The sequence below is a fragment of the Crinia signifera genome, chromosome 1 (assembly GCF_055691185.1).
Source record: "Crinia signifera chromosome 1, ASM5569118v1, whole genome shotgun sequence".
In the NCBI taxonomy this organism is placed as follows: Eukaryota; Metazoa; Chordata; class Amphibia; order Anura; family Myobatrachidae; genus Crinia; species Crinia signifera.
In genome coordinates this window covers 393,910,189-393,937,269 of record NC_139217.1, presented here as the reverse complement: position 1 = coordinate 393,937,269, position 27,081 = coordinate 393,910,189, and the positions used below count along the sequence as shown (strand labels likewise).

Here is a 27,081-nt window from a genome sequence, read left to right as displayed (position 1 = left end):
GGAGGTAAAGTAGAATGCACCAGCCAATCAGCTATGTTTGAAAAATGACAGTTAGGAGTTGACTGGCTGGTGCGTTATCACCTTCCACTTAATCTCTTCACTGTGCTTAATACAGCTGGCCCATTTTTAGCTACTGTCTAATAGGAACAGAACTGTTTTGGAACAGTATTATTGACAGGGTTAGGTATGATATCCTGAATGTTAGAATCTCGATGGTCAGGATGCTTACAGTGGCATCCTGGTGGTTCAAAATCACAAGTGGTCCCGGAAATATTTTAACCCCGACCCATCCCTCCTGGAGCCTAAATCCAACAGTCCCTTCTCACATTCTAACCCTAACCCTCCTTTAATGAGTAACCAAACATAAATCCTAGTACACAGTTGGTATTCTGACTTTCTACAGCACAGGTTCACGAAGTTGGTCCTCGGAACCCCACACAGTGCATGTTTTGCAGGTGTCCTCACAGAATCAAGTGAAATAATTAGCGCCAACTTTGGCTCTTTTAAAATACATCAGTGAGTAATGAGTGCACCTGTCAGGTGACATGGAAAACGTGAACGGTGTGGGGTCCTAAGGACCGAGTTTGAGAACCACTGGTCTACAGTATGTGTGGCAACTTCTTACCTTTTATTAGTCAAATCTATACAATAAGGCTTATGCATAGTAGTATTTTAGTTTAGTACACCTTTGTGTATTTATTTTTTTTAAGAAGTGTGAAAGCCTGTTTATTATATAAACTATTTCCATGTTTATGCTGAACTTTGCACAGTAATATTCAGAAGACCTACCTGCTGAGTATTTGACTGCTATGTTGCGAGGTAAGCTGCTGTACATACTTTTTCTTTTGTAAACAATTGGTATGTTTGGTACTTCCTCGTAAATTCAAAATACTGACTTTTGATACAGTATACATAATTTCAATTTTGAGCATATCTTTATAGACACTTTAATCCAAACAATCAATGTATTTACCTTTAACATGTAAAATAACAAGTTTAGAAGTTAAACATTAACAGAAGGCACAAATTAGACAAGTTTACTGCTGGCTACATGCTCCCTAGTGTACTGGCAGCACAGGCGATAACAACCAATAAACATTGTATCTGCTTTCACCCAGACTTACTACATCTGCTAATCCTGTTTAGCAGCCCACGAGAACGTATCCAATAAAGTCCTTTTTAAAAACAAATTTGTCTCTGAAATTGACATGGGGTGTATTGGATCTGAATGGGGCACCAAGTGTAGGGTAGTTGCAAGTGATATGTGTTAAGGAAGTACAGAAGCCTTGTGAGTCCGTTTTAGGCCATTACTTGTTTATTAGACAGGGCTCAGCAATTTTTTTTTTAAATCTAGGAGCCAGGATGAAAGTGTAGGAGCCAGACAAACTAAAAATAGGGACCATTCCAAAAAGTTACACCATAATGCTTATTACACATGTCACACACCCATTACATATACCACATTCCACAATGCCCATTACACATTATGCCACATGCCGTAATACCTATTGCATATACCACATGCTATAATGCCCATTTACATATACCACACTCCATAAATGCCCATTACACGGTATACCAAACACTGTAATGCCCATTACACATTAGGCAACACACTGTAATGCCCATTACATATAATACCACTCACCGTGATGCCCATTACATATTATGCCACATAAGTGTTGTTTACCTACATGCTCATTGCTAGGGGTTTCTTGCTTGATGCCAGGCAGGGGCAGATTCAGAAAGAAATTACGGGGGGGATAGTGGAGGAGGAAGGTAGAGATTGACAGGGAGAGGCAGGAGGTGTTGGGGAGGGAAAGGATGACCAGGAAGAAGCAGTAGGTAATATTGAGAGGCAGAGGTTGACCAAGAGTGGGTGAAAGGGATAGATAGAGGGTGACATCGAGAGGATGATCAGCAGTGAGTGACATGGAGACCGATGGAAAATGGGTGAAAGGAAGAGGCAGTGAGTGGCAGAGGGTGAGACAGAGATCACTGTGTATCATTTTTCACCCTCCCCTCATTTCCTTTCACAATATAAGCAGAGCTGTGCACAATAACTAGAGCAGTGGGTCCTGGCAGTGTTTATCCTATCAGGAGCACCTGCAGCAGCCTCTGGTGCCCTTGTCATAAGAAATGTGAGCAGTGGGCCCCGCGGTGGGATATACTGTTAGATATTACAGCTAGCATGGCAGCAGCCGGCAGAGTGGTGGACAACTTACCCGGCTGCCGCTGTATCAGAGCAGGTCTGCGGCGTGGCTATTTCAAATGTCAAGGCAGCTCGCGAGCCAATCAGGAGCTACCACTGTTGCTCCGTCCTCGAGTTTTGAAATAGCCACGCTGTGAACCTGCTCTGATACAGCAGCAGCTGGATTAGTTGTCCACCGCTCTGCCAGCTGCTGCCACGCTGGCAGTTATATATAATGGTATAACCCCCTGCGAACCCAGCTGCTATTATTGGCTCAACCCACCACTCTGCCCAGGGCGATTTGCTTCCTGGCAAATCTGGTGGCCAGGAAGCAGAATCTGGTTGCCATGGCGACCTGGCACCCGGGTTTTGTCGAGCTTTGTTATAAGAGGTTTGCAAATATTTTTTGTCACTATCAATAGATCTGGAGCAAGACAATAATCTGAAGACTGAATTAATAGATGAATCCCAACTTAAAGAAATATATGGAATAATTTGCCAATTGCAACCAAACCGCTTCTGTCATTTTATAAACAGTGGCTAGGCATTCCAGGTTCATGCCGGCATGCCTTGCCACAGTTTTAGCATACCTTAACAGAAAAAGTATGGCATGCTGAGTTGTGTAGTGCCACCCTTTACACACTGCAAGATGAATAATAGCTATAAGCTGCTTGGGTGGGCAACTCCTCCTCTTCATCTCTCATCTCTCTTTAAAGGTTTGATTCATCTTCTCTGTATTCAGCTATATATAATCATTTAGATATTCTGCATATGATAAACTGGCATATTATCTAGTAATAAATCTGTTGGTAGCTGAATTTCAGGCACTGAGAAATTTTAGGAAAAAAATATCCACCACTTCTGTGTATTTATAAATAACAAACCACCTCCAACATGAACCAAAATATTTATGTTTTCTCTCAGCTGGCTTAGTACATTTGATTGTAAACTGGATTGGAGTAGATCGGACAGGTTTAGCGGCTAATGTTGTATTTTTGGAATAGATAGATTGATAGATAGACCGGTACTTGTTTTCTAGCAGGGCGCCCATCGGGTGCCATCGCATACCTTAACTTAAGGTATGCGATGGGACCCGACCGACCCGATTTCGGGCTTTTTTACAGCTTTCCCGACAATGTAAACATCGGGTCCATCGCATGCCATTATAATGGCATGCGATGCGACCGACCCGATTTAACATTGTATGTAATGTTAAATGGCCGTTTAAAATCTGTTTTTTACATAGGAACCAATGTTAAATGGCCCCCCATACACGGTTTTTGATTGTATAGCCACCCAGATGGGTAATTTGTATGTCAAATGCCCCCCCCCCCATTGTTAACGCCATCCCACGATGAACGCCAACCCGAAGCGTGGCGAGCGCAGCGGTACACGTCCTTTTCATACCCCCACTATCCACGTCGGCGTGGAGTTGATTTTATATAGTGTGGCGAGCCCGAAGCATGGTGAGCAGACACGTAATAAGTCTGAAGTAATGCGGGGCACGCTGCGCTCGCCACGCTTCGGGCACTATATAATATCAACTCCAAGCCTCCAGTAGTCTACATACCATGCAGCCTGTATTCTTACTGGTCCCTGGCACTGCTAGTTGGTGGTAATATTGCTTCAGCAAACATCCATCAGTAATTTTTTTGTTTTTCGGTATTGTATAGTAACTTTTGGTATTCAGATTCCATACTGTAGATCACGACACTAAATAATATTCTAAATTTTTAGTACTTAGAGAGCAATGCGTCATCTTCATATTGGTCATTGGATTTTTTTACCAATGACTACTACTTTATGTTGGAGCTAGAGCTACAGGTTATAATGGCAAAGTTGAGTTTCTGGAAAGGGAATTCCACATTGTGGTAAAACTAGCAGTAGATTGTGTGTAGTGCTTGTATATTATACATATAATGAGTTCAGAATGATTCAAATGTTATCAAAGATTGTATTATAGGGTAGAGATTAGGAAAACCCATAAGAGTTATTTGAAAATGTAGTTATGAGTCTGCCATTAAGTAGGCAGCTCTTATATCGAAACATTTAGAACTCTACGGAGATTAGATCTTTAAAAAGTTTGTCCCACTATGTAATATTGAATGATTATTTGTATGATGTACCAGTGTGGTGGGGCACCTCACAGTCAAGGGGGTATACTGCCACATTGACCACTCTTCAGCGTAGATGCATTATAGCTTGGCATCCTTACTGTGGGCTACTCACGCAAAGTCTCCTGCATAGCACTCCTGTCATTTACCGCACACCGCCAGTGTAATACTTGGGGCTGAAGCAGTGTCACCTTCACCCCATATAAATGTTTAATACATTCCTGTTGGTCATGGAAGCTTTTGTAGTGTGACGCCATGCTGTGACATCACAGCCGAGGACTGTACTTCCAGCAGATTACCACCGATGTAAGATAATAAAAAATTGAGGGCCAGATGCACTAAGCTTCAAAAGTGATAAAATTCAGAGTGATAAACCACCAACCAATCAGCTCCTGCCTGTCATTTTTCAAACACAGTCAGTGACATGGCAGGTAGGAGCTGATTGGACGGCTGTTTATCACTCTCCATTTTATCACTTTTTAATCTTATTGCATCTGGGCCAAAGTCCATTATGGTTAATGAGAATCTGTTAGTCAAGATTAAATGCAACAAACCAATGTGTGATGCTGAAAACCGAGTGTTCTACCACCCAAGGTGTATGTATTTCATAGCGTGACTAGCTATGTTATGAAGTTGTTCTACATAAGATTATGTAAGGTGAAAAAGACACAGCAAAGGAGGAAAAAGTAGTCTTGTTCATGATCTTTGAACAGACCTTCATCGCTCCAGTCATCTATGGACTGATGCTGGGTCCTGTGAGTTATACTCCTTTGACACCGCACAAATAACCCATGTCTGACCTGGGTCGACCTATTATGTAGTGATTTACTTTTTTTCTGTCAGAAATGTGTCAGTGAGGCCCCCTGGATGTGCTGCTGTCAAAAAACATATTGCAGTCAGTTAACTGGGTTCTTAATTTTATCTCAATCAGACAATCTAACAGACTTTCATTTACAAGATGTATAGATAGAAAATCTAATAAAGTTCAACATTGTAGTGACAGACTTCTGCATAACCTATTCAGGAATGTGTATCCGAATAGTGCTGGCATGCGAACAATGAACATTTCATAGTTCTGGGTTTATGAAACGTAGATGCATTTATTTGTAGACTTGCGGTGTGATCACAGAAGAGACTGCTGCTGTTTCCCATTGAAATTCTGATCATGAGACAAGTGTTGTACGATTTTGTTTTTTTGTGACAAATGGAAGGATGAAGCAGCCGGAGAACAGCTGCTCATGTCAAATGGCTACAAATAAGTTAACTAGGAGTTGCAATTGACTTCTTAGAATACAGTACCACATAGCGCTCACTGATATGGTAATGGTATCTTCTGGTTGTTAATAATTTAGTAAAATGTTAAATACCAGCACATTAAGGTGCTTATGTGCAACAAACAATAAACATTTATTTATTTTTTCTTATTTTGACAGCAAATATGTGTCTTATTCCCCTTTCACATCACCAAAATAACCAGGGTTAAGAGCAGTCTAAAAGCCGCACTTTTAAATATCTCAGGTTCAGCAACTCTGCATTTCACCCGGGATATAAGCAGTGGTAAACACGGGTTGAATCCGGGTCAGTGTGCACCTTAAATTGACAGACCCGGGTTATTCAACCCGGTAATCATGGAAAAGTGAGTATTGGCTGCTCTTTGTCTGATGACATCAGCATCCTGTGCCCAGACTGCAAAGTACACAGGAGACTACAAAGATCCCTTTGGTTATTTCCTGCACAAGCAGCCATGGCAATCTAGAGTCCTGATGAGGTGAAGGAGATATTAAGGAAGGGGTGAGGCAGAGATTGCCAGGCAGCTAACAGGAACTGTCGAAGATGCAGTTGTTTACAGATATATTGCACAATTGCTGGAGTTTTCAGGGTTGCACAAAAGTCAGCAACAGGTAGTTAATCAACTAAAAGCCATAAAAAGTCTGATTTAAAATGACATAACATGGTGTTGTAGTGCCAACTGGGAAATAACCTGGTTCGATACTGCAGTGTGATAGGGTCCGACCCAGGTTCGAAATCCCGGGATGGACGCGGGTTTGTAATGTGAAATGGGTATTATTAATCCGATATTCTAGATTTTTATTCCAGACACAATGCTCATTGCAGGGTTGATAAATTAATTACTCTTGCCATGGTAAAACAATGTGTGAAGCATCTCTAGTTTAATCTCCCCATTATTGTAAGAGTTACATGAGTGTATTTATTTAGTTTAATAACTGAACTACAATTAATCAGTGAGCAGCCCTGAGGCAGCTTTAATTGTGGATTTCTGTTTGCACCTCTAGAGGCGCAGTCAGAAGTCTGTGTTAGCTGCTGCCTAAGTACAGGCCCCCATCCGCTGGTGCTTTTTGGCCACGTTTCATCTGATTCCGAACTTCCCGCGCGAGGGATCAGATGAAAACTGTCCATATTGTATGCATTTTCCCTTGAGCCGAGGTGCATTTCTGCCCTGAATATTTATCGTACTCCGCAACCATGATGACTGGGATAGCATACGATATATTGTATGCAAAACAACCACATATGATATATTGTATGCGGTCCAGATGCTGGGGGAGTTGGGGTTTTGCATGCAACACTGGATGGGGGCCTTAACGTCTACTCACAGAGGTTAATCATGGGTCTTTTTTGGAATAGCTCATACTGCACAGTAGAGACAGGGGCTGTGTGGTCCAACATGTAGGTGTTTGCTAGTATTTCAGCAATATTGGTATTAATTCCCTTTAATTATGTACAGTATTTTGATACTACACTTAAAGAGTCAAGTATCACAGAGTCTGTATGGCTCTATTAGAATACCTTTAGCATAGATGCCGTGGTCTTTCATGGAAAACTTGAAGTTGCTGTCTGCACTTAAAACTATTTCAAGTATTTTCATTAATACACATTCCTCTGTCTTAGAGCAAACAGGTACATTGGCTTTTAGTGTCCTCGTGCTACTGTTGATTGTTTAGTTGCTCTACATTCTGATGTGGACCGGTTTTATCACTGTGTAATCTACATTGTAGGTGATAGTGTCACATATGTTAGTGGAGTATAGTGTCACAGATGTTAGTGGAGTATACTGTAGTGTCACACATGTTAGTGGAGTATAGTGTCACAGATGTTAGTGGAGTATACTGTAGTGTCGCACATGTTAGTGGAGTATATTGGAAAAGGAAACATGAATTCAAAACCCTAGATAATACGCACTTATTTTATTTGTTCTCAGATTGACCAGTCGGCTACAGTATTAGTTTTTAATAACATTGAAAAGAATGGTTGCAATATAATATCACATTTTTGCCATTTGGAAGTAAGAACATTATACACAGTAGGTGTGTGTGGATTTGATACTCGCAGTGCAGTAACAGGGCTGCCATGTGCTGACCTTGCCCCCTGAGAGCATGTTACACCGATGGTCCCCAGCATTGGGACGTACACTGCCTGGAACATCCAAAGTATCAAAACACCCTGATAGCCAGATGCAGGTGCCAAGGAGCAATGCCGACTCCATGGCCATGTACCCTGGGCATCGGCACCGTGCTTGGACCCCTATTAGCCACACTTGCCTACCCTCCCAGAATGTCCTTGAGCATCCTGAAATCGGAGGGTGCGCACATCTCACAAACACATCCCCCGCATCCCGTTGCCACTGAGACAAATGCCGGAATTCAGGGGTCTCCAGGGAGGGGCAGGGCTAAAATGGTGCAAACCACATTTATCTCTTCATTTTAGCCCTAGATGATGTCAGCCTTATCCCCTATCCAGTGTTCCCTCTAAGCTGTGCACACGTGCGCGCGCATACAACTCGACGAGTGTGCGCACATACATGAAAACAGAGCGCACAGTGGTCCCTTTTTGCAGTTGTGCACTCAATGTGTGTTTCACCCATTAACTACATTGTGTGCTGTGTTTTAAAATGTTTAAATGTTTAATATCATTTTGAAGTAAAGTTAACACAAATGCTGAACATCATTTTCCAGTTATATATAAGTGACGCGCAAAAATAATAATTTCCTTCCAAAGTTGCACAGACAAAATCTTTTGCCGCACACAGCCTTCGTAAAATTAGAGGGAACATTGCCCCTATCCCTTGTTTAGCATCTGCTTCTCCTCTGTGCTTCTCCAGAAAGGAGACCCTGATGTGGTAGTCCACTCACACCTTATGTTGCTTCTTTTAAGATTGAGCATTGATATAGAAATAGGGTAGAATATTAACCTCTAACTTCTCTTGCAATCTGTGATTTCCATACCACTGAGTACAGAATGCAGTGTGAGTGAATGACCTAGATACTGTCTATAATAAAATGAGTTATTCAGTATACTTCAGTACACTAATACAATAATATACTGCACTGAAAGTCTAGCAGACGGCTGGCCATAGTTGGTCAGGCAGGAGGGGAGCAGACATAATTGGTAAGTAGTACTTGAGCACAGGGGATGAAGCGATTAAGGTGCCTGCTAAACAGGATTCTTACTTGTATCTTCCTGGAGGATAATCCTAGTTATTACAATATCCCGGTCAGAGCTTCACCGTATCAACTCTGCACAATATCACAGTCAGTGCTGATACTGTGAAGCCCTAACAGTCAGTGCTGATGCTTCTCTGTAAAAGCTTCAGTGGCCCAGGGAGGGTTATGTTATAAAGGGTTGGCAGTCATTAGGTCGACATAGACAAAAGGTTGACACATTAAATAAGGTAGACATGAGGGTTTTTTTTTTTGGGGGGGGGGGGAGGGAGTTGTTAATTTGTAGATCTGATCACATGGACTCCCCATTAGTGTACCATGTCCCCTTGCATGGCTTGCCTTGCTCACCCATTCCCAATCAGAGTCTGCATGGATGGTAGATTCCGAAAATAGTCCAAAATAAAAATAATTTTCATCCCGACCATTGTCATTTTGACTTTTTGCTTGTTTCAACCATATGGTGTCAACCTATTGACTGTTCACCTACCTATAAAATAAAATGGTGCATTCTACTTTCTGTGAACCAGGCAAACATTGGTGTTCTCACTATGTATATTACTGTATATATGCCACTGAGCATGTGTAAATATACAGTAATATACATGGTATACAGCTCCAATGGATGTCACAATGCAGATGCCGGCAACTCAGACATTAGCATATTAAGGGCCAGATTCTCTAAGCTTCAAAAGTGATAAAATGGAGAGTGATAAACAGCCAGCCAATCAGCTCCTACCTGCCATGTCACAGGCTGTGTTTGAAAAATGTCAGGCAGGAGCTGATTGGCTGGCTGTTTATCACTCTCTATTTTATCACTTTTGAAGCTTAGAGAATCTGGCCCTAAGTCACAGCTGTGACAGTGTTCGTGTACATCTCTGAATCAGGCCCTCAGACAGAATAGAATATTTATATTTATCTTTTAAACAAATTGCAACATAATTATTAAAACGAGTACATTCTTAAAGGCCCATACACACTGGGCAACTCTGAGCTGAAAGCAGCTCTGTTTCCTCATCTGAGCAGCGTTCAGCTCCAATGCCGGCCAGTGTTTACAGGGCAGCGATGAGTGCTGATGCGTGTTTCTAAATCATCACTGGCCTCACCGCTCATATGCTGATATTACCAGCAGATGAGCGCAGAGTGGATGCCTTTTCCATAGCTTTCCACACCTGGGAAAATCGCAGAAACAGTCGAAAAACGCTCAGTGTGTATGCACCCTGAGCCCAACAGTGGGTGTTTCAGCCCAAAACCCAGTGTTTATGGACCTTTAGGGGCCTACACATGAGAATATATTGCTGAGCAATCTGATCAATGTAGATTGCTCAGGATCACTCCGCACACAGCGCTGCACAGCAATGTGTGCTGAGAGAGAACACTGGCTCTGACTGGCGATTAACTAGATATAGTGACGCGCGGGGCTGCACAGAACGATCGCCCCTACACACATTACTTGTAAACCCTAATAATTATCATCTATTGTGACATTGACTAACTGGGGGACTATCCGATAAGTGAAAAGAAAGATCTTTCACTTGTATTAATCTTTTGTAAGCATAAGGAATTTGTTGCAATCCAATTGTTTATTTTTATTATTTATATATTTTTACACCGTTTACATAGAAATCGTTCCACCTAGCAGCATGTGAGCAATGAGCTAGGGAAAATTTCTACCTTTTGCCATGCTGATCATACGCTCTGCTATAATAATGGAAAAGAAGATACGCTGCACTCATACTGATTGGGTTCCTGTTTGTCTGGTGTCTTTCATTTTTCTTGCTGTCAACTTGTTGCCTGATGGCTCAGCACTGTGCAAATAGTATGTACTGTAGCTTACTCAGCAATGCAATTTCCTGTAGAGATCTCTTTTTTTAAAGAAGTGAAACTGTATCAGGGGTTTCTGCTCGGTTCTGTGCAAGGACTACCCTAAATCTATAGAAGGGAGGGGTACTGCACAGTCAGAATGGAAGTGCAGTCCTCTCTTAATGGTATTTATTGGATGCCATGTATATGTATGTGGGATGGAGAGTACTTCAGTGACAAATCGCAGAGTGTGCAGGTGGGAATAGTCCATGGGTCTCATTTCTGACCTGTGACGTTTGCCCTCTTCCTTCTCTTGTGATCTTCTCACTTACTGCTATGTGTAGCACTTCACAGGTTATTCAGGCTATGGGGTTTATGTGTCATAATAGAATGACAAGCTTAGAGCGTCTCTGTTTATCAATGCCCACAGCTAAAGATGGCCATAGGTGGGTATCACTGGCAGTAGCTATCAGGGGATTTTCCTGACTTCGCTTCCCCACTTGTTTTTATTTACTGTGCTTTTAATATTTTGAATTAAACTGCACCTGTATGAGGCTGTGATCCAGACCACATTACATCAGGCACTTCTTTTACTGCTGCCACCTGACCAGTATCATTTGGAGCTTATTACAGCATCACAGAGCTTTTTACATTTTATAAACAAATCACGAAAAGTTTTCTGTTGTGGTGATGGTTAGTTGATCTTTAAAGAATTACTCGCTGAATAGGCACCGGTAATGTCCCAAACACAGTACACAATGAAAAAAAATAAAAGCTCAAAAGCAGTGTACACTCAATATCATTAACAAATTGTACTCTTGTGCATCGTTAAACAACCCCCTCCCCCATCACCACCACCAACCACCCAATCTATCAACGGAACATGCAGTTCAATCTTGTCTACTTAGCCGATGACCTGAATGTTTAGCAGCTGAGGGTGACGTCACTGGGTATAAGTCAGTGTGTATGCACAATATTGTTAATCTGCAGTTCATACTGTATACGCCGCGGTGCAGGTTGTCTAGTGTTTAAGATGTAAAAATCAGTCGCATCGCATGCCATTGCAATGGTATGCGATGCGTCGCGACCGACCCGATTTTTACATTGTACCCAATGTTAAATGGCCCCACAGACCCAATTTTTTTTTTTATTGTATACCCACCATGATGGTTAATTATTAGGTAAATTTATATAGTGTGGCGAGAGCAGTGAGCCACCGAGCCCGAAGCGTGGTAAGCGGACGCGGAATACATGTGAAGTAATACGCGTCCCCTCGCGGGGCTCGGTGGCTCGCTCCGCTCGCCACACTATATAAAGTCAACTCCACGCCGACGTGGATAGTGGGGGTATGAAAAGTGGGGGTTGGAGGACGCGTACCGCTGCCCCGCGCGGTTTGGCGTTGATCGTGGGGTGGCATTAACAATGGGGGGGCATTTGACATTGTACACCCACCCTGATGGGTAATGACTATCAAAAATCGGGTCTGGGGGGGCATTTAACATAGGAATCAGGCATCTGGGTGCCTGTACAATTAAAAATGGGGTCTGATCGCATGCGATGTGGCCGATTTTTGGTTGTACAATGACATAAGCTTAAAAAATCGGGCGCCCAGATAATACACAAGTATCGCTAATTATGTATAAAATACACATCGGGAGCATCGCTTGTACCATCGGTTGCCATAGCAAAAATTTTTTTTTTTTTAAATTCAGTACACGGGATTCAGTCACTAAGTCTAAGCATTAGGTCAACAGTCATTAGGTTGCCACATGAAATAGGTCGACACAAGCATTAGGGTGACATGAGCTTTTTATGCTCTTTTTTTTTTTTCAAAAAAGGTAGTTTTTCATTCTTTGCTATCCAAGTGGGCATAGAAGGAAAGAGCGCATGCTTGAAGCATGGCGAGCAAAACGAGGTACACTTATATGAAGTCCATGTCAACTTAAGTCGACAGACACAAAAAAACATGAAAAAATGCATGTCAACTTTTTTCATGTTGACCTAATGATTGTAACGATGGAATGACCCATGTCGAAGAAATGCATCTCGACATATGTCATGTATTCAACCTAGTTATTGTCGACATATAGGGGTCGACCTAATGACTGTTGACCTAAGTTCTGTCGACCCTAAGACCATCTACTAATATACTGCACTGAAAGTCTAGCAGACGGCTGGCCATAGTTGGTCAGGCAGGAGGGGAGCAGACATAATTGGTAAGTAGTACTTGAGCACAAGGGATGAAGCACTTAAGGTGCCTGCTAAACAGGATTCCTACTTGTATCTTCCTGGAGGATAATACTAGTTATTACAATATCCCGGTCATTGCACAGTATCCACTCTGCACAATCAATGCTGACGCTTCTCTGTAAAACCCACAGTGGCCCAGGGAGGGTTATGATCTAAATGGTCGGCAGTCATTTATACCGTGATCTCACTGTGAGTGAGAAATACACGGATTTTACCTGGCATTAAAATGCCGGGAACTACAGGGATGGACCCCCGTTGGAACCCGCAAATTACCGTGAAGAAGTTCTACCAGGTAATTTGCCTTTTAACACAGGTTTTTATGCAGTGAGAATGGGTTAACCAGTGTCTGCATATCCAGATCTCAAACACGGATAAAAAGAAGGGTTTTACCCGTGTATGAGATCCAGGTATGCGACCCATTCACACTGCAAAAAAACCTGTGTTAAAAGGCAAATTTCCGGGTCGACATGCTAGGCCCGGGAATTTGCCTGCAGTGAGAACGGGGTATAAGTCAACATAGACAACCTTTATCTAGCTGACTATTGGCCTTATTCACAGGTGGGCACAATTCTGTCTTAAACCACATACACACTAGAGGATATTGTAAAATATGTCTCTCAGAAAAGGATTTTGAGAGATATATCTTTTAAAATATCTAGTGTGTACACTCACTATCATTAGCCATGCATGCTCCCGCGCATCGTTAATGACCCCTTGAACATGCAGGTCACTGGCTATATAGCCAAATGACCCGCATGTTTGGCGGTTCACGGTGTTGTCACTGAACATAATCATTTATTGATATAGTTCATTTTTTACACTCCCGTGGCCGATATAGTTAACAATATCATGTGGTGTGTGTGTGTGGGACCTTACTACAGTCGCCACGACTGTATACTTTTGCAGATCTGCTGCCTGCCACAAGCAGCAGATCTGCAAAGTATGCAAAATCTGTATGCAAAATCTGCAAAAGTATGCTAATGACTTAGCTGCTGCTATTATGAAAAAATTCCTGGGTGGGGGGGCGCTATATTTGTAGTTACGCCACTGGTTTCAACCTAGCTGCAGATGGTTTGGTTTTTGCTTTTTCATATTACCCTAGTTTCCAGCCTGCCTGTCAAAATGATGGAACAACATGTTAGCGGCTGTGCACACGCGAACGGAGCAGCACTTGAATTGCTTTGTCGGTCACCATTTATTGGTTGTTGGCATGCAAAAATGTTGATTTCCCCCGATAGTTGAGGAACATTGTTATACTATATATACTGTAATAAAAGGCCACCTTAGCTCTGGTTTATTCATTCAGTTACATAACGGAAGTTGTACATTATTTCCACACACAGAAAGAAAACATAAAAAAAAAAAAAACTGCCAGAGGTCAGGCACAAAGCTGCAGGCAGAAAGGCACAGGCTGCAGGCAGGGCATGCACAAAGCTACAGGCAGGGAATGCACAAAGCTGCAGTTATACACAGGTTGCAGGTAGATATACACAATATGATGGAGGTCATGCAAAAAGCTGTAAACAAAAAGGCACAGGCTGCAGGCAGGGAACGCACAAAGCTGCAGGTATACACAGGCTGAAGAAGGTCATGCACACACTTAAAAATGAGTAAAGGAAGGGAAGTATTTGCGTGTTTAAATCCTGCACATTCTCCCATCCCTTCACATTGCAGATGTTAGCAGAATGTTATGATACACAGATTCTGATAACAGGCTACGTACACCCATTATACCAGAAGGGTGTGAAATACTGGGAGTTATTACTTGCAAAAATCAACAATAACATTTCAGCATTTGTATCAATAAAATGCCCAACCCTGGTAACTCTATCACCTTGTGTATGTACAATATGAGATAAAATGACACAACACTACAATCAATGTAGCAACTACTACCTTTATACTAAACTAGCAACCCAAAGTTGCCTTGTGGACAGAATTCTGTGGTACACTAGTCGTGCCCATTACATAAACGAGGCATTGACAATATGACAAGGTCACCATTGATGGTTATTTTCTGTGCATCATGATCAGCTATTGGTGCTGCACATGTGCTCATGTGCAGAGATACTGTGCAGCAGGCACTTCGAACTAGAGCTGTGCAGACCCGGATTTACCCAGCTCTCAAAACGGGAACTTATTGGCTATCCGGCTTTCACATGTTTTGGAGCAAAAACATTTGACTGCTGATAGCCAATAAGATCCCGTTTTGGAATCCATGTAAATCCAGATCTGCATATCTCTAATGCTAACGCATGTATGTTTTTGAATTTATGCCAAAATCTTGCCTAGGGCATCACATTGGTTAGGGCCAGCACTGCAGAGATAGAGGATCTTGCAGCAGGTGCCTGTAGTAGACTCACTGTAAGCTATTGTGATTTGCTGATGCATCTGAAGGCACAGCATTGGATCAGGTGGATGAACACTGGTCCTCTGAGGAGCCCCCGGATACTCAGGACTACTGGTCTTCTCACGCTTCTGGGGCTGGTAAAGAACCCTGGCCTTGGTATGCCTAGGAAAAGATACTGATGAGTATTCTGAGAATGTGTTTTGAGAATACTTTCAATCCTCACCCATTAAAATGTTTTCCACAAAGCGCACAAATGAGGGCATCTGTGGACACTGGCATATATTGTGTTTACACAATACTTCTGTATCTACAATCATTGGAAAATTACAGGTGCATTTTCTAGTGACTACTTTGCCACCTGCAGGATGAAAATGACACTACAGCTCTACTGAGTTACAGAGGGTGGAAAAGGCTCAATCCAAAACGGTTCTGGGATAATGGGTCACTGGGTCCGAACACTATTGATCGACACCTAGGAGTGGTCAACATACCCTAGGTCAGTGGTTCTCAACCTCGGTCTGCAACAGTGCACATTATCAAGGTCTCCACACAGAATCACAGGTGAAATAATTAGCCCCACTTCTGATCTTTTAAAATGTGTCAGTGAATAATGAGTGCACCAGTGCACCTGCCGGGTGACCTGTAAAACGTGTACTGTTTGGGGGGTCCTGAGGATTGAGGGTGAGAACCACTGCCTTAGGTAAAAAGTGAGAGGTCGACACAAGCGATCGGTCGACATGTTCTTTTTTGGAGGGGTTGACACACATGTCGGCATGGACACCATGCTTTGAGCACTATTATAATCTAACTTTATGCCCACTTGGATAGTAGAGTATGAAACAAGTCGGTATAAACAAAACAAAAAAAAACATGATAAACTTGTGTCGACCATGTACATGTTGACATTAAGCTTGTGTTGACATGTTCGAAGTCGTTCTAAGCAAAAAAAAACATCAAAAAGCGCATTGACCTTCTGTCATTCGACCATTGTTAGTTGTTGACCTAGTCGATGTAAACCTAGTGACTGTCGACCCAGAGACCGGATACCTCCAAAACAGCAGTTTTAATTACTATTGACACATACTGTGTGAGTACAATAAACACAAATCATAGAAGAAAAATATGAATTTGTCTGTGTATAGATATATAAAATATGGATATCTCTTCTATTATTTGCAAAGTGTTAAAAAAAAAATACTTTGTGTATATATAATTGACAAAAAAAATCCCGCACTGATCATGTATTAACAAGGGATAGGTCATATTTCTGTGTAACAGTGGGAAACGGTTCTTGTGTAAGAAACAGGAAGGCAGAAATGGAAGTCATCATCTTCTTTTTTTTTAAGATTTTTTTTATCTTAAAGAATACATAGGCCAGTATTCAATGGCCCGGGATCGGGGCCGGCAGCGAATCCTGTGTAGGATTCGCTGCACTTTCGATGTAATTCTCCCTTCAGGGAGATTCGCCCGGCAGCCGTCCGTCCACCCTATTCAACGAGTCAGGGGCTCTCCACCCCTGATGGCAAAAATTACCCCCTACAGCGAATACCGCTCACGGCTCTCTCCCCTGCTTCTGCGGCTATACTGCCACTGCAGGGGATGGAGCGGAGTCATGGCGGGGAAGCTCGCTGATGCCGCCAGGAGCCCCCGCACAGCCTGAGGATGGGGACGGGCACAGCAGCAGTAGCAGACCACCGGCTCCAGCAGTCCCAGCACTGACATCTACTATCAGCATGCTGGGGCTGCTGGAGCCGGAGGTCTACTGCTACTGCTGGACCCATCTCCTTACTGGTCAGTGGCGTCCTGTCCCGGCTCTCTCCCCTTCCTGCAGACCTCTGGCTCCTGCTCCCTTGGCAGGGAGCATAATAACCTCTCCTGCAGAGAACTACAGCTGGCTGCGCATCAGCAGACTTCTCACGCACAGCAGTAGCAGACCTCCGGCTCCAGCAGCTCCAGTGCTGACATCTACTATCACCACGCTGGGGCTGCTGGAGCCGGAGGTCTGCTGCTAATGCTGGACCCATCTCCATACTGATTAGTGGCAGTGTCCTGTCCCGGCTGCCCCTTCCAATGTCAGCAAACGTCCCCTGCATCTTACCCCCCCCCCCAACCTGCTCAGCTGGCTGTCGGTTCTTCGCAGATGGGGGGGGGGGGGGGGGGGGTGGATTCAAAATTTAAAAAAGGTGCCTGTAAAGCTGTAAAAAAAAACAAGACCCTTCAAATAAAATGAAAACTATTTTTTTTGGGACATAATTTTTTTTTTAAAGAAAACATTTATTTTACAAGTACACATAACAGTTCACCAAAATAAGATGTCGAATGCAAAATGGAGAATCATGGCGAAAATCACTGGAGAAAGCAGTTTTCCATTTGATCATTGAATGCACTCTTAGCGGATTCCATAAAAACCCCATTGAAAACCACTGGCGAATCACATATGGCGAATCGCCAGACATTCGCTGTTCATTTGCAGCGAATTGTCTCCATTGAATAAGGCGAATTGTTTTTACTGAGAGAAAATTCGCCGTTACCCCTGTGATTTGCCAGATTCGCTGTAAATACGGCGAAACTGAGGCAGTGAATACTGGCCACAGTGAAAAAATGTTGCAAATTAGGAATGCGCTATGTAAGAAACTTCATAATAATAATAATATTTCAGTATCTAATAAAACATGTCTTCTATCTAAGGGAGAGATTTATCAAACCTTCTAATAAGCAGTTACAGCAACCAAACAGATTCTAGCTATCATTTTATAGAGTGTACTAGTTAAATGATAGAAGCTGATTGGGTACCTTTTACAGACGACAGGTGGACATCTCCCTAATTGGCTAGTACTTTGCAGGAAAGAGGAGGTGCCTGGTAATTCTCTTTTTAATGTTGGGTGGAATTATTACTTGTGACTATTTGCTCCTCTTATTCTGTTCATAGAGTATTTTCAGATTTATTGATGGGGAATTTAGAATGCCACAGAATGGTAATAATACCATATGTACTGTAGTAACATACCCTCCAACATGGCCCATTCCATTAGGTACAAAATGCTCTGTTCCTGGACTTCCCTGCCAGTGGAAGTTACAAAGGTTGGACTCCAGCACAATCCAATATTCAAAGAGGGGTGGTCACATCAACTCAGTGATTTCAGGACAGTGATGTTTGGGGTGGCAGTAGGTGTGGCTCCCCTTTTTGAATATTGGACTATGCTGCAGGCTCACATCTGCAACTGCCACTGGCAGGGAAGTCCAGGAACAGAGCATTTTGTACCTAATGGAATGGGTCATGTTGGAGGGTATGTAGTAACCATGCCATGTTGGTGAGGTATGGGGTGAAATTTACTAAGATGTGAAATACACTTCACAGGTCATGTTGCTATGGGCAACCAATCAGAAGCAGCTACTTATTTATTTACCACCCTCTAGAATATAGCAGACAGGATGTGATTGGTTGCCCATAGCAAAATGACCTGTGAAGTGTATTTCACATCTTAGTAAACTTCACCCACGGTGTCTTAGCAACAGCTGTCTTTTGTACATGTGCTAAGCACTTCATTGTCTATGCGGTCATTAGCTACATTAATGGAGTGAGAAATGTCACCTGTTCTTGTACACATGCTAGTAGTATAAACACAATGTAATTCTCTGGATTTTTCTGTGTAAACAAGCAATAGTGAATGGCAAAATAACAATTCCGTTTTTTACTTTCAATATTTCCTTTTTTTGTTATTAATACAATTTCTATATTTCTAGTGGCAACAGATGTTTTCAACTCCAAATATCTGGCTGTCCAAGCCCAGAAGAAGATTCTTGGCAAGATGGCTTCTTCGAAATACATTGCAACATCCCTGATTGATGACACCAGCGGGGAAGTGTTGGATGAGCTTTATCAGGTGACTAAGGAGTTCACCCAAAGCAAGAAAGAATCTGAGAAGATTATTAAGAACCTCATCAAGACCGTGATCAAGCTGGCCGTTCTCTACAGAAATAACCAGTTCAATCAGGATGAGATTGCACTTATGGAGAAATTCAAAAGGAAAGTCCATCAGTTGGCCATGACGGTGGTCAGCTTTCATCAAGTAGAATACACCTTTGACCGCAATGTGCTGTCAAAATTGTTGAATGAGTGCCGTGAGCTTCTCCATCAGGTCATCCAGCGTCACCTCACGGCGAAGTCTCATGGACGCATCAATAACGTGTTTGACCACTTCTCTGATTGTGAGTTTTTGGCTGCTCTGTACAATCCATTTGGACCTTACAAACCACATATCCAGAGACTTTGTGACGGTGTGAACAAAATGTTAGATGATGACAATATTTAAGCACTTGAGATATATTATGGTCTCTTTGTTACTCGCTGCAAAATTCGAAGCTGCCATGATGGGGACCACTGATTAACGGGTATTTTATCTGCTGACAGTTTCACTGGAACCATATTGTTCTGCCATCTGATACAAGCTCCTGGTTCTCGCTGGTGAGGTGTTACTGAGCATTCTATGCAGATAGGCTCCCTGTACATGCTGAGTCGTTTGCAAGTGAGGGGGGGGAAACCAACTGCTAAGCCGACATTTCCACCGGGATGGAAGTCTCACAAAGAATTTATGCAAAGGGTTTGATGCTATTTATGGCTTTCCACAAGGGTAATGCAAAGACATTGTAGTAGTGTTTCTCTGCAATGTATGAAGTATATATAACATGTGTGCGCTGATTAGTTTTCATTTATATGATCTTAATAAGCAATTGAATAATTAAAAAAGGGCAGCTTCTTTTTCCTTTGGTCTAATATCTTGTAAGTACAATATACATACAGAACTTGAATCTTGCTGTCATGGAAGGGCACTGAATTGTATGTAATGTTTGACCCAGTGCTTTACAATATAATCGGTACTCCAATGTCATAATTGTCATAAATGGTTCTTTATTTGTGTGTGTGGATGGCAGAATTGCACTTTCTTAATGTCACAGTCAAACTGTCATCCAAAATAAAAAAAAAGAAACCTCTATCCTTTCAAACGTTGACCTGTAATGTCTGCTTATTGCATTCATGTGGCCACATTAGGCTCTCTGCACTGGAGCTGGATACTGGGCTGCAAATTGTGACTTTTGGGGTTATTTTGGTTCACTCCTTCTGGCAAATTCCATCTTAGGTGGACAAAACCATGTGCACTGCAGGGGAGGCAGATGTAAAATATGCAGAGAGAATTAGATTTGGGTGAGTTATTTTTGTTTCTATGCAGGGAAAATACTGAGTGCTTATTTTTACACTGCAATATAGATCTCAATTTGAAATAAAACCCCAACCACATCTATCTCTCTGCACAAGTAACATCTGCACACATGCAGTGCATATGGTTTTGTCCATTTGAGAAGGAATGTGCCAGAAGGAGTGAACCAGAATAACCCCCTTTATCAGACACAAAATAGATACAAGTGGAATAAATGACATAAGTTACTCATGTAGTGCACTACTGAGTAGATTCACTGCTGCAGTAAGAGCCCTGTCCCCATGCGGAAAGGTGTATTTGTACATGTGTTCTTGCATGTTACTGGTAACTTTCCTATACATGATCTTTATTCACATCTAATAATACTGCCATCCTGCTTGGGTTTATGTCTACCCAAGTATTTGCTGATGTTATTAGTGTGTTATGCAAACCAAGGTTATAGTAATACAAGCTGGTCTAAAAATATATCCATGCCCTGAGGAGATGATCAACTTCCTTTGCAAAATACATTTTATTTTCTTCATTTCTCAGAAACGTAGATACCAATTTTGAAAAAAAAAAATCAAAACTATATGATTGTAATTCCATGTTATGGTGGGGGCAAAACAGGTCTGAAATTTGAATTATGATTGCAATTTTGATGTTATTTTTATTTATAATCTGGTTATAATTTGTTTTATATTACGCTTTGCTGATAGGTACAAAAAAGTGTTTTCCCTCTGATTCAATTATTTATCCTAATAAGGTAACGTTTGTTGTAAGGTGTCCACTTAGATGCATAGCCCCGTACACATGGGGCAATTTCTGCCAATATCGCCGGGAATATGGTCGCTGAGCGACAATATCCCTGTGTGTATGAGGCGACGGTAACTAGGAGCACGCTCCCGCGACCAGCCAAGTACCGGTCGCTGGTCGGAGGAACATGCTCATCCAACCAGCTGCTTTCTCTTCAGTGACTCCCATTTTCTTCAGCGACCATCACTGGTCTCTGATGAAAACAGGAGGCACCGTGCGCAATGGAGCTTATGATGTGGTATTATTAGTCTGGGGAGTAAAACATAAATATATTATTTCTATAAAATGTGGATTTCTGTGCTGTACATGCAAACCACAAACATGATTGTTATCACAGACTTAAGCTGCGGTACATTACTGCAGAAAATGGATTCCCCAAGGGCAATCTAACTAGTCCTGCAAGCCAGCCCTTATCGGAGATTCTGGTTTGCATGCCTCCGGCATGAGCAACCATACCCTATATAAGTAGCCCCAGCAGACCTGTTTTTCAGCCAAGTAAAGAATAAATGGGTCTGGAATCTTACCCCCGATCCCATCCAAATAACTGGTAATTTACCACAGGTAAAGATGCAGTAATTGTACCGTATAGCCTAGTTAGTATTATTGTCTAAAAAGCCAGTTTCATATGTGTGGTACAGTATTGGGAAACCCCCCCCCCCCCCCCCCATGTCCTGTTTCACTTCCTAATCAGTGGGGAGGCAGGATTGGTAGGTGTTTGTAGATTCACTTCTCTAGAAGATATTACTTAATTCATTGCTATATTAGTTTAAGCTGCATCAGCCTGGGCAATACCGTTCATGTGCTGGTATCAAAGGTTCAACCTGGGCTGTGTCTTGTATCCTTGACCCGGGCAGACTGCATTGTGGAAGGTGCAACTCAGTACTCCGCCCGGGCTTCACTTTATTAATGTAATGTGTAACTATAACCTGGGTTGATCCTATTCACATTGACAAGAGTTCCAAAGCTTTAGTTTGTCTTGTGTAATCGGCCGGTGTCCAACCAGTTTTTTTCTTCTCCAGTAAATTATACAAAATTACATACTGGCATGTTTCCCTATCCTATTTATAAATGAAACTGTATAAAAAGAAAATATTTTTTTTAAACAAGAATTTATTAAAACAAGACAGTAACTGCACACATACAGTATGTCACATGTGGATAACATGAAAGGTTTGTGGCTGTGCCCTGTTTTGAAACCCATAAATCCAAAGTACCTAGTATTGTAAAAGTGACCGAAGACACACATCTGAGGAAAAAGTAGCAAGGTTTATGGTAAAAAGACTGGTCCGATACGAGCAACCCGCTTAATGCATCATTGGCTCAGATGTACTAAGCTTGAAAAGTGATAAAATGGAGAGTGATACAATACCAGCCAATCAGCTTCTAACTGCCATGTTACAGGCGGTGTTTGACAAATGGACAGGAGCTGATTGGCTGGTGGTTTTTCACTCCTCCATTTAAACACTTTTTCAGGCTTAGTACATCTTGATTATGTTATCTTCTAACCATTCTTTTGCTATAAAAATGCAAACGTAAATACCGAGTACACTATAAGTAAAGTACGATGCAAAACTGAAAAATAAAAATCGCCATAGGTAGGCTGAATGAGCGGCACTACATCTTTGTTCAAAAGAAGAGACCAGTGTGATAGGAGTGACCTGCGCCATGTATCACCATGCTATATCTGTGATAATACGCTACCGCCTAATCCCAGGTACCTACAGTAGTATCCTACATGCAGACAAAGGTGCAAAATGAAGGAAAAAGTGCACACCCTGAGCATTGTTTTTAGATGTAAGAGGACACAGCTGTAGATCTGTTTTGCCATACATAAACTGCCAGATTGTTTTGTATACAAAATACAGGATGAAAAACAACGACCTAGACCAGTGCTGGAAAGTAGACTGAATGTTGCTGCAATACTCGCATCATGAGAGTTTTATTGAGATGACTCTAATATTTTGACATGCAAAAATGAATATACAGTATGCTGCACACTGGTTCTTACACAGTATGTAAATACAAATTGTTTAAATATGAGCGTGTTATATATGGGTATATACTGTGTGTGTGTATATATATATATGCACACACACACTAGTAAGCACGCTCAAAGCAAATGCTTCGAAAGCTAGTCTGCTACCTTGTGATTGCATCTGTGTTTGTACAGTGTATTACACCCCATTAAACCTGAGAGCCTACCAGGTAATCTGTAGAAAGAGTTGGCTGGTATTTTATCACTTTTCAAGCTTAATACATGTGGCCCTTAGGATGCGACGTCATATCAACTGCATTGCCATCAGTAATTTCCATGGCCGATGGAGTTGTACAGACTGGCCTCCACAGGTCCGTGCAAGTAGCAGGGGAATCTCCATCCTCTGTTGCCTCGTCCTTCCCCTGCAACAGCAGTGACATACCTCCATTTTTAGAAATCAGGCGGTCACCGCATCTCTGAATAGTATCAGATTGTCAATCACTTGCAGTGTAATGCCATCCTGTATCTGCTATTGCAACCCTGTAATACACATGCGCAGTACGGGTCTGGCACACGCACAAAGTACCGAACAACAGCCTTCAGAACCTGATTCAGGCCCAATATCCTTTGGGCTATTGAAAAGGTGAGTGCCGACGGCAAGTCAATCCTTCTTAACCTAATAAACAGATGCAAATAAAGATATTGTGTGCAAATTCAGAATTCTAGTTTTGTGTTGCACACAATTATCCAACAATCTCTTTGCAAATACTGTAACGTTTAAACACAAAATTCTCAATTTTCTCCATTGCTCCACCTGCTGGAGACTATTGGTTATTGCAGGCTTAAGTGGAAAGGTAATTGGCTCCCCACTGGATGTGGTAGGGTATCTAGTTTCCTAAATGGTATGCTTTCATCTGGTGTTTTTTTTTTAAATTATAATATTTTGTGTTTTGCTTTGGATTCCTTTACGATTCATATATCTCATTTAAAAAGAAACAAAATATGATCGTAAATTTACAGACGCCAGGAGTACACATAAGCTGCCATCCAATACAAGGCTACCACTCTTATCAGGATACTTGCAGATATTTAAACGTGTATAACTATTCCTCAACTTTGATTAGTAGATCACTGAAATGTTATTTTCAACTGCTGTAATACTTTACAGATACTACTGTGCATTTTGTTTTCAGTTATAAAGAAACCTTTTCTAAAAATGCAAAGTCTTTTGTTAAAAACAAATAAATTGGTTGCTGAAATTTGAATATAATCGGCTCAACACGGGGCAGAAATACATGCCTTAGCAATGGAAGTTTTGAGGTCAATGTCCACTTTTTGAAGATTTATTTGTACCATAACTGCACCAAATACACCCTGACCATAGCTGAGGGGTAGCTACTACAGGTCCTTTATTCAGCATGAAATCACAAACCTGCAACTCTTTCCACTAACATACGTGAGGCCACCCAGTACAGGGCCAGGCTATCCCACAGGCCGTGTCCCTCCCCATGATGCAATTCCAGAATCTTGCCATTAAATCGCAGAGATGCAAACGCTTCACTGCACTATGACGTTCTCTCATCTTAAGGGTAGCCCCTTGCCTGTGCAGTCTAGTTGTGAAGTAAGTCCACCCAATGCCATGTTGACGCACCTGCTGGCACATAGACTGCAGTCGCATTTCCCTGAATTTAAGGGCAGATGTGTTTGCAGAGTGCGGAAACTGCATTTAGCGGGGCTTACTGACGTAACTTTAGTGCAGTGGTTCCCGAACGGCGTGCTGTTGCACCCTGGGTGTCTCAGGACACTTGCTGGGGTGCCTTGGGTTGGCAGTCCAGGAACAATTCCAGTTAACTATGGTCAATGTAATTGGCAAAACCAGAGCTAGTGGCAGCAAATCATAAATTATGTGGACAAACCGAAGCAAATATTGTCCTTCGCTACATAATTAAACCTAAGGATGACAAATGAACACAATTTATTTCATTTATATATTTTTTTATCAATAAGAACCTGTTGGCCTTGGGGTGCCATGGATAAAATTCTGATACTATATGGAGCCTTGATTCAAAAAAGTTTGGGAACCACCGCCACTAGTTGCAGGCATTCGTACATGCCTAGAGGCCGCCTGATCAGCTTTAACGCAAACAACTTTGGGCTTATTAATCAGGAACAAAATGGGTAAGTTTCCTTAACGAAGACCAAACTTTGCCTGTGCACTATTGTACCCTAAATAAAATCGCCTTGTTGAAACTCGGCATGTTTGTGGGAAGAATAATGACTGGAGTATTGCTTTCTGCTAAATATGGGAGGGTGTTAGTGTGCCATGTAGAGTATTTTCTACTCTTTGTTTTTATGTTCTCTGTGTATTTTAGGTTTGATAGCCCTTCAAGTAACACCTTAAAAATGTTTTACCAATCCTAGAGGTGACCCCTCTGTAATAACCTGATTACAATTCAATCCAATATCACAGTGCTGCTTGCACACAGTTTATATGCAGCTAATTTAACACCATTAACCTTACTGCACAGAATACAACTTTCCACCAAGGCCAGAAGAGTTATGTCCTTGCAGCACAGCTTCTAGATAGCCATGGATGTCATTCTACGTCATGGCATTTTACAGCTGCCAGGTCCCCTTCCATCAGTCTTCATGGAAATCTGGAAAATGTTTTCCAACATTAATGCTAGATACAATGTTTTTTTTTTTCTCTCTCATTTTTAACAAATTAAGCACTTATTAAATTAACGGTGCATAAAGATGGGTGTATATTTGGATCATTTATAGGCGCTTTTAAAGAACTATATATAAAGACTACTCCCACCTGAAAACAGCTGTCAGACTATAAAACACCCTAATATTCCTGGCCCTTACGTTGAACACCAAATTCCATAATACCATTAGCATTGTTTGTCCCCAAAACTTATGTCATTATTGACTAATTAAAAAAAAAAAAAAAACTTTTAAATAGTAATTCAGGGGCTGCCCCAGGGGTTCTGAACCAAATACCCACATTTGTACCTTTTAAAAATAATGGTTTCCCACAACCTCTTACCTGCTAGAGTTGGTGAAAGCAAATTTGCAATAATACCTACAGTATGGAGAGTTATCGCGGGTCCATTTTGACAGCCTAATGGATATCTGGTTGCAGTAAAAGTCCTGTTTTTATTGCAAAAGCGCTAATTGGATACAACCCAAATCAGATCACATTTATTTGATTTGCTGTGTCTCACTTTCCGTATGTTAAATCAATACTGTATGCTCTTGTGAAGACGGAAGCGACATATTGTGATTACCATTCCTGTAGTATTTCTAAAGCAAATTAACTAACACCACCGTCTCAGCAGAGCCACATGCACCAGTAAATGAATGACTTATCTGTAATTTCTGTACTTGTCTGTAATTTCAGAATATACAATATATGATCATTAACGTAACAATGGAAGGTTAGGTTAAGACAGCTGTGTATGGGGTTAAGGCAGTAGTGGGGAGGGTTAAGAGGGGCAAGGGAAAGGTAAGTATACTTATCTGACCCCTGTCTGGAATCCCTTCATAGGGAAGCTGGTGCCAGTATTCTGAATTCTGACCTCCCGTCTGCCGGTTATTTGTGGGGATGGCTAATTTGTACCGGCTGCAGCTGCTATAGTGGATGCAACAGCGTCTACGTCTGCATCATGTGCAATTATTTTTACTTTCATTTTTTTTTTGTGCTAAACTAGCTTTAGACAAAAGACTATTGGCCTCAATAGGAGATGGAGGTTTTATAAAGCAAATACGGGTGAAATTGAATAGGATGAGAGATTCAGAAAGTGAAATTTTTTTTTAAACCGGCAATCATTTACACTGCAAAACCAGTGTGATTTTGCAGTGTAAATGATTGCTGCTTTAAAAAAAATGGAGATTTCTTACCAAATCTCTCACTTTCTGAATCTC

General features: G+C 41.7%; 1 protein-coding gene across 2 annotated transcripts in view; it reads left to right on the top strand.

Moving 5' to 3' along the window:
• Positions 1-20,173, top strand: part of TNFAIP8 (TNF alpha induced protein 8) — a 117,740-nt gene extending 97,567 nt beyond the window's left edge. For both annotated transcript variants that reach the window (XM_083151605.1, XM_083151606.1), the window contains exon 2: positions 18,910-20,173. In XM_083151605.1, the coding sequence (XP_083007731.1) occupies positions 18,910-19,478 (569 nt within the window). In that variant the 3' untranslated portion in view covers positions 19,479-20,173. The remainder of the gene's footprint in view (positions 1-18,909) is intronic.
• The last annotated feature ends 6,908 nt before the right edge of the window (positions 20,174-27,081 follow it).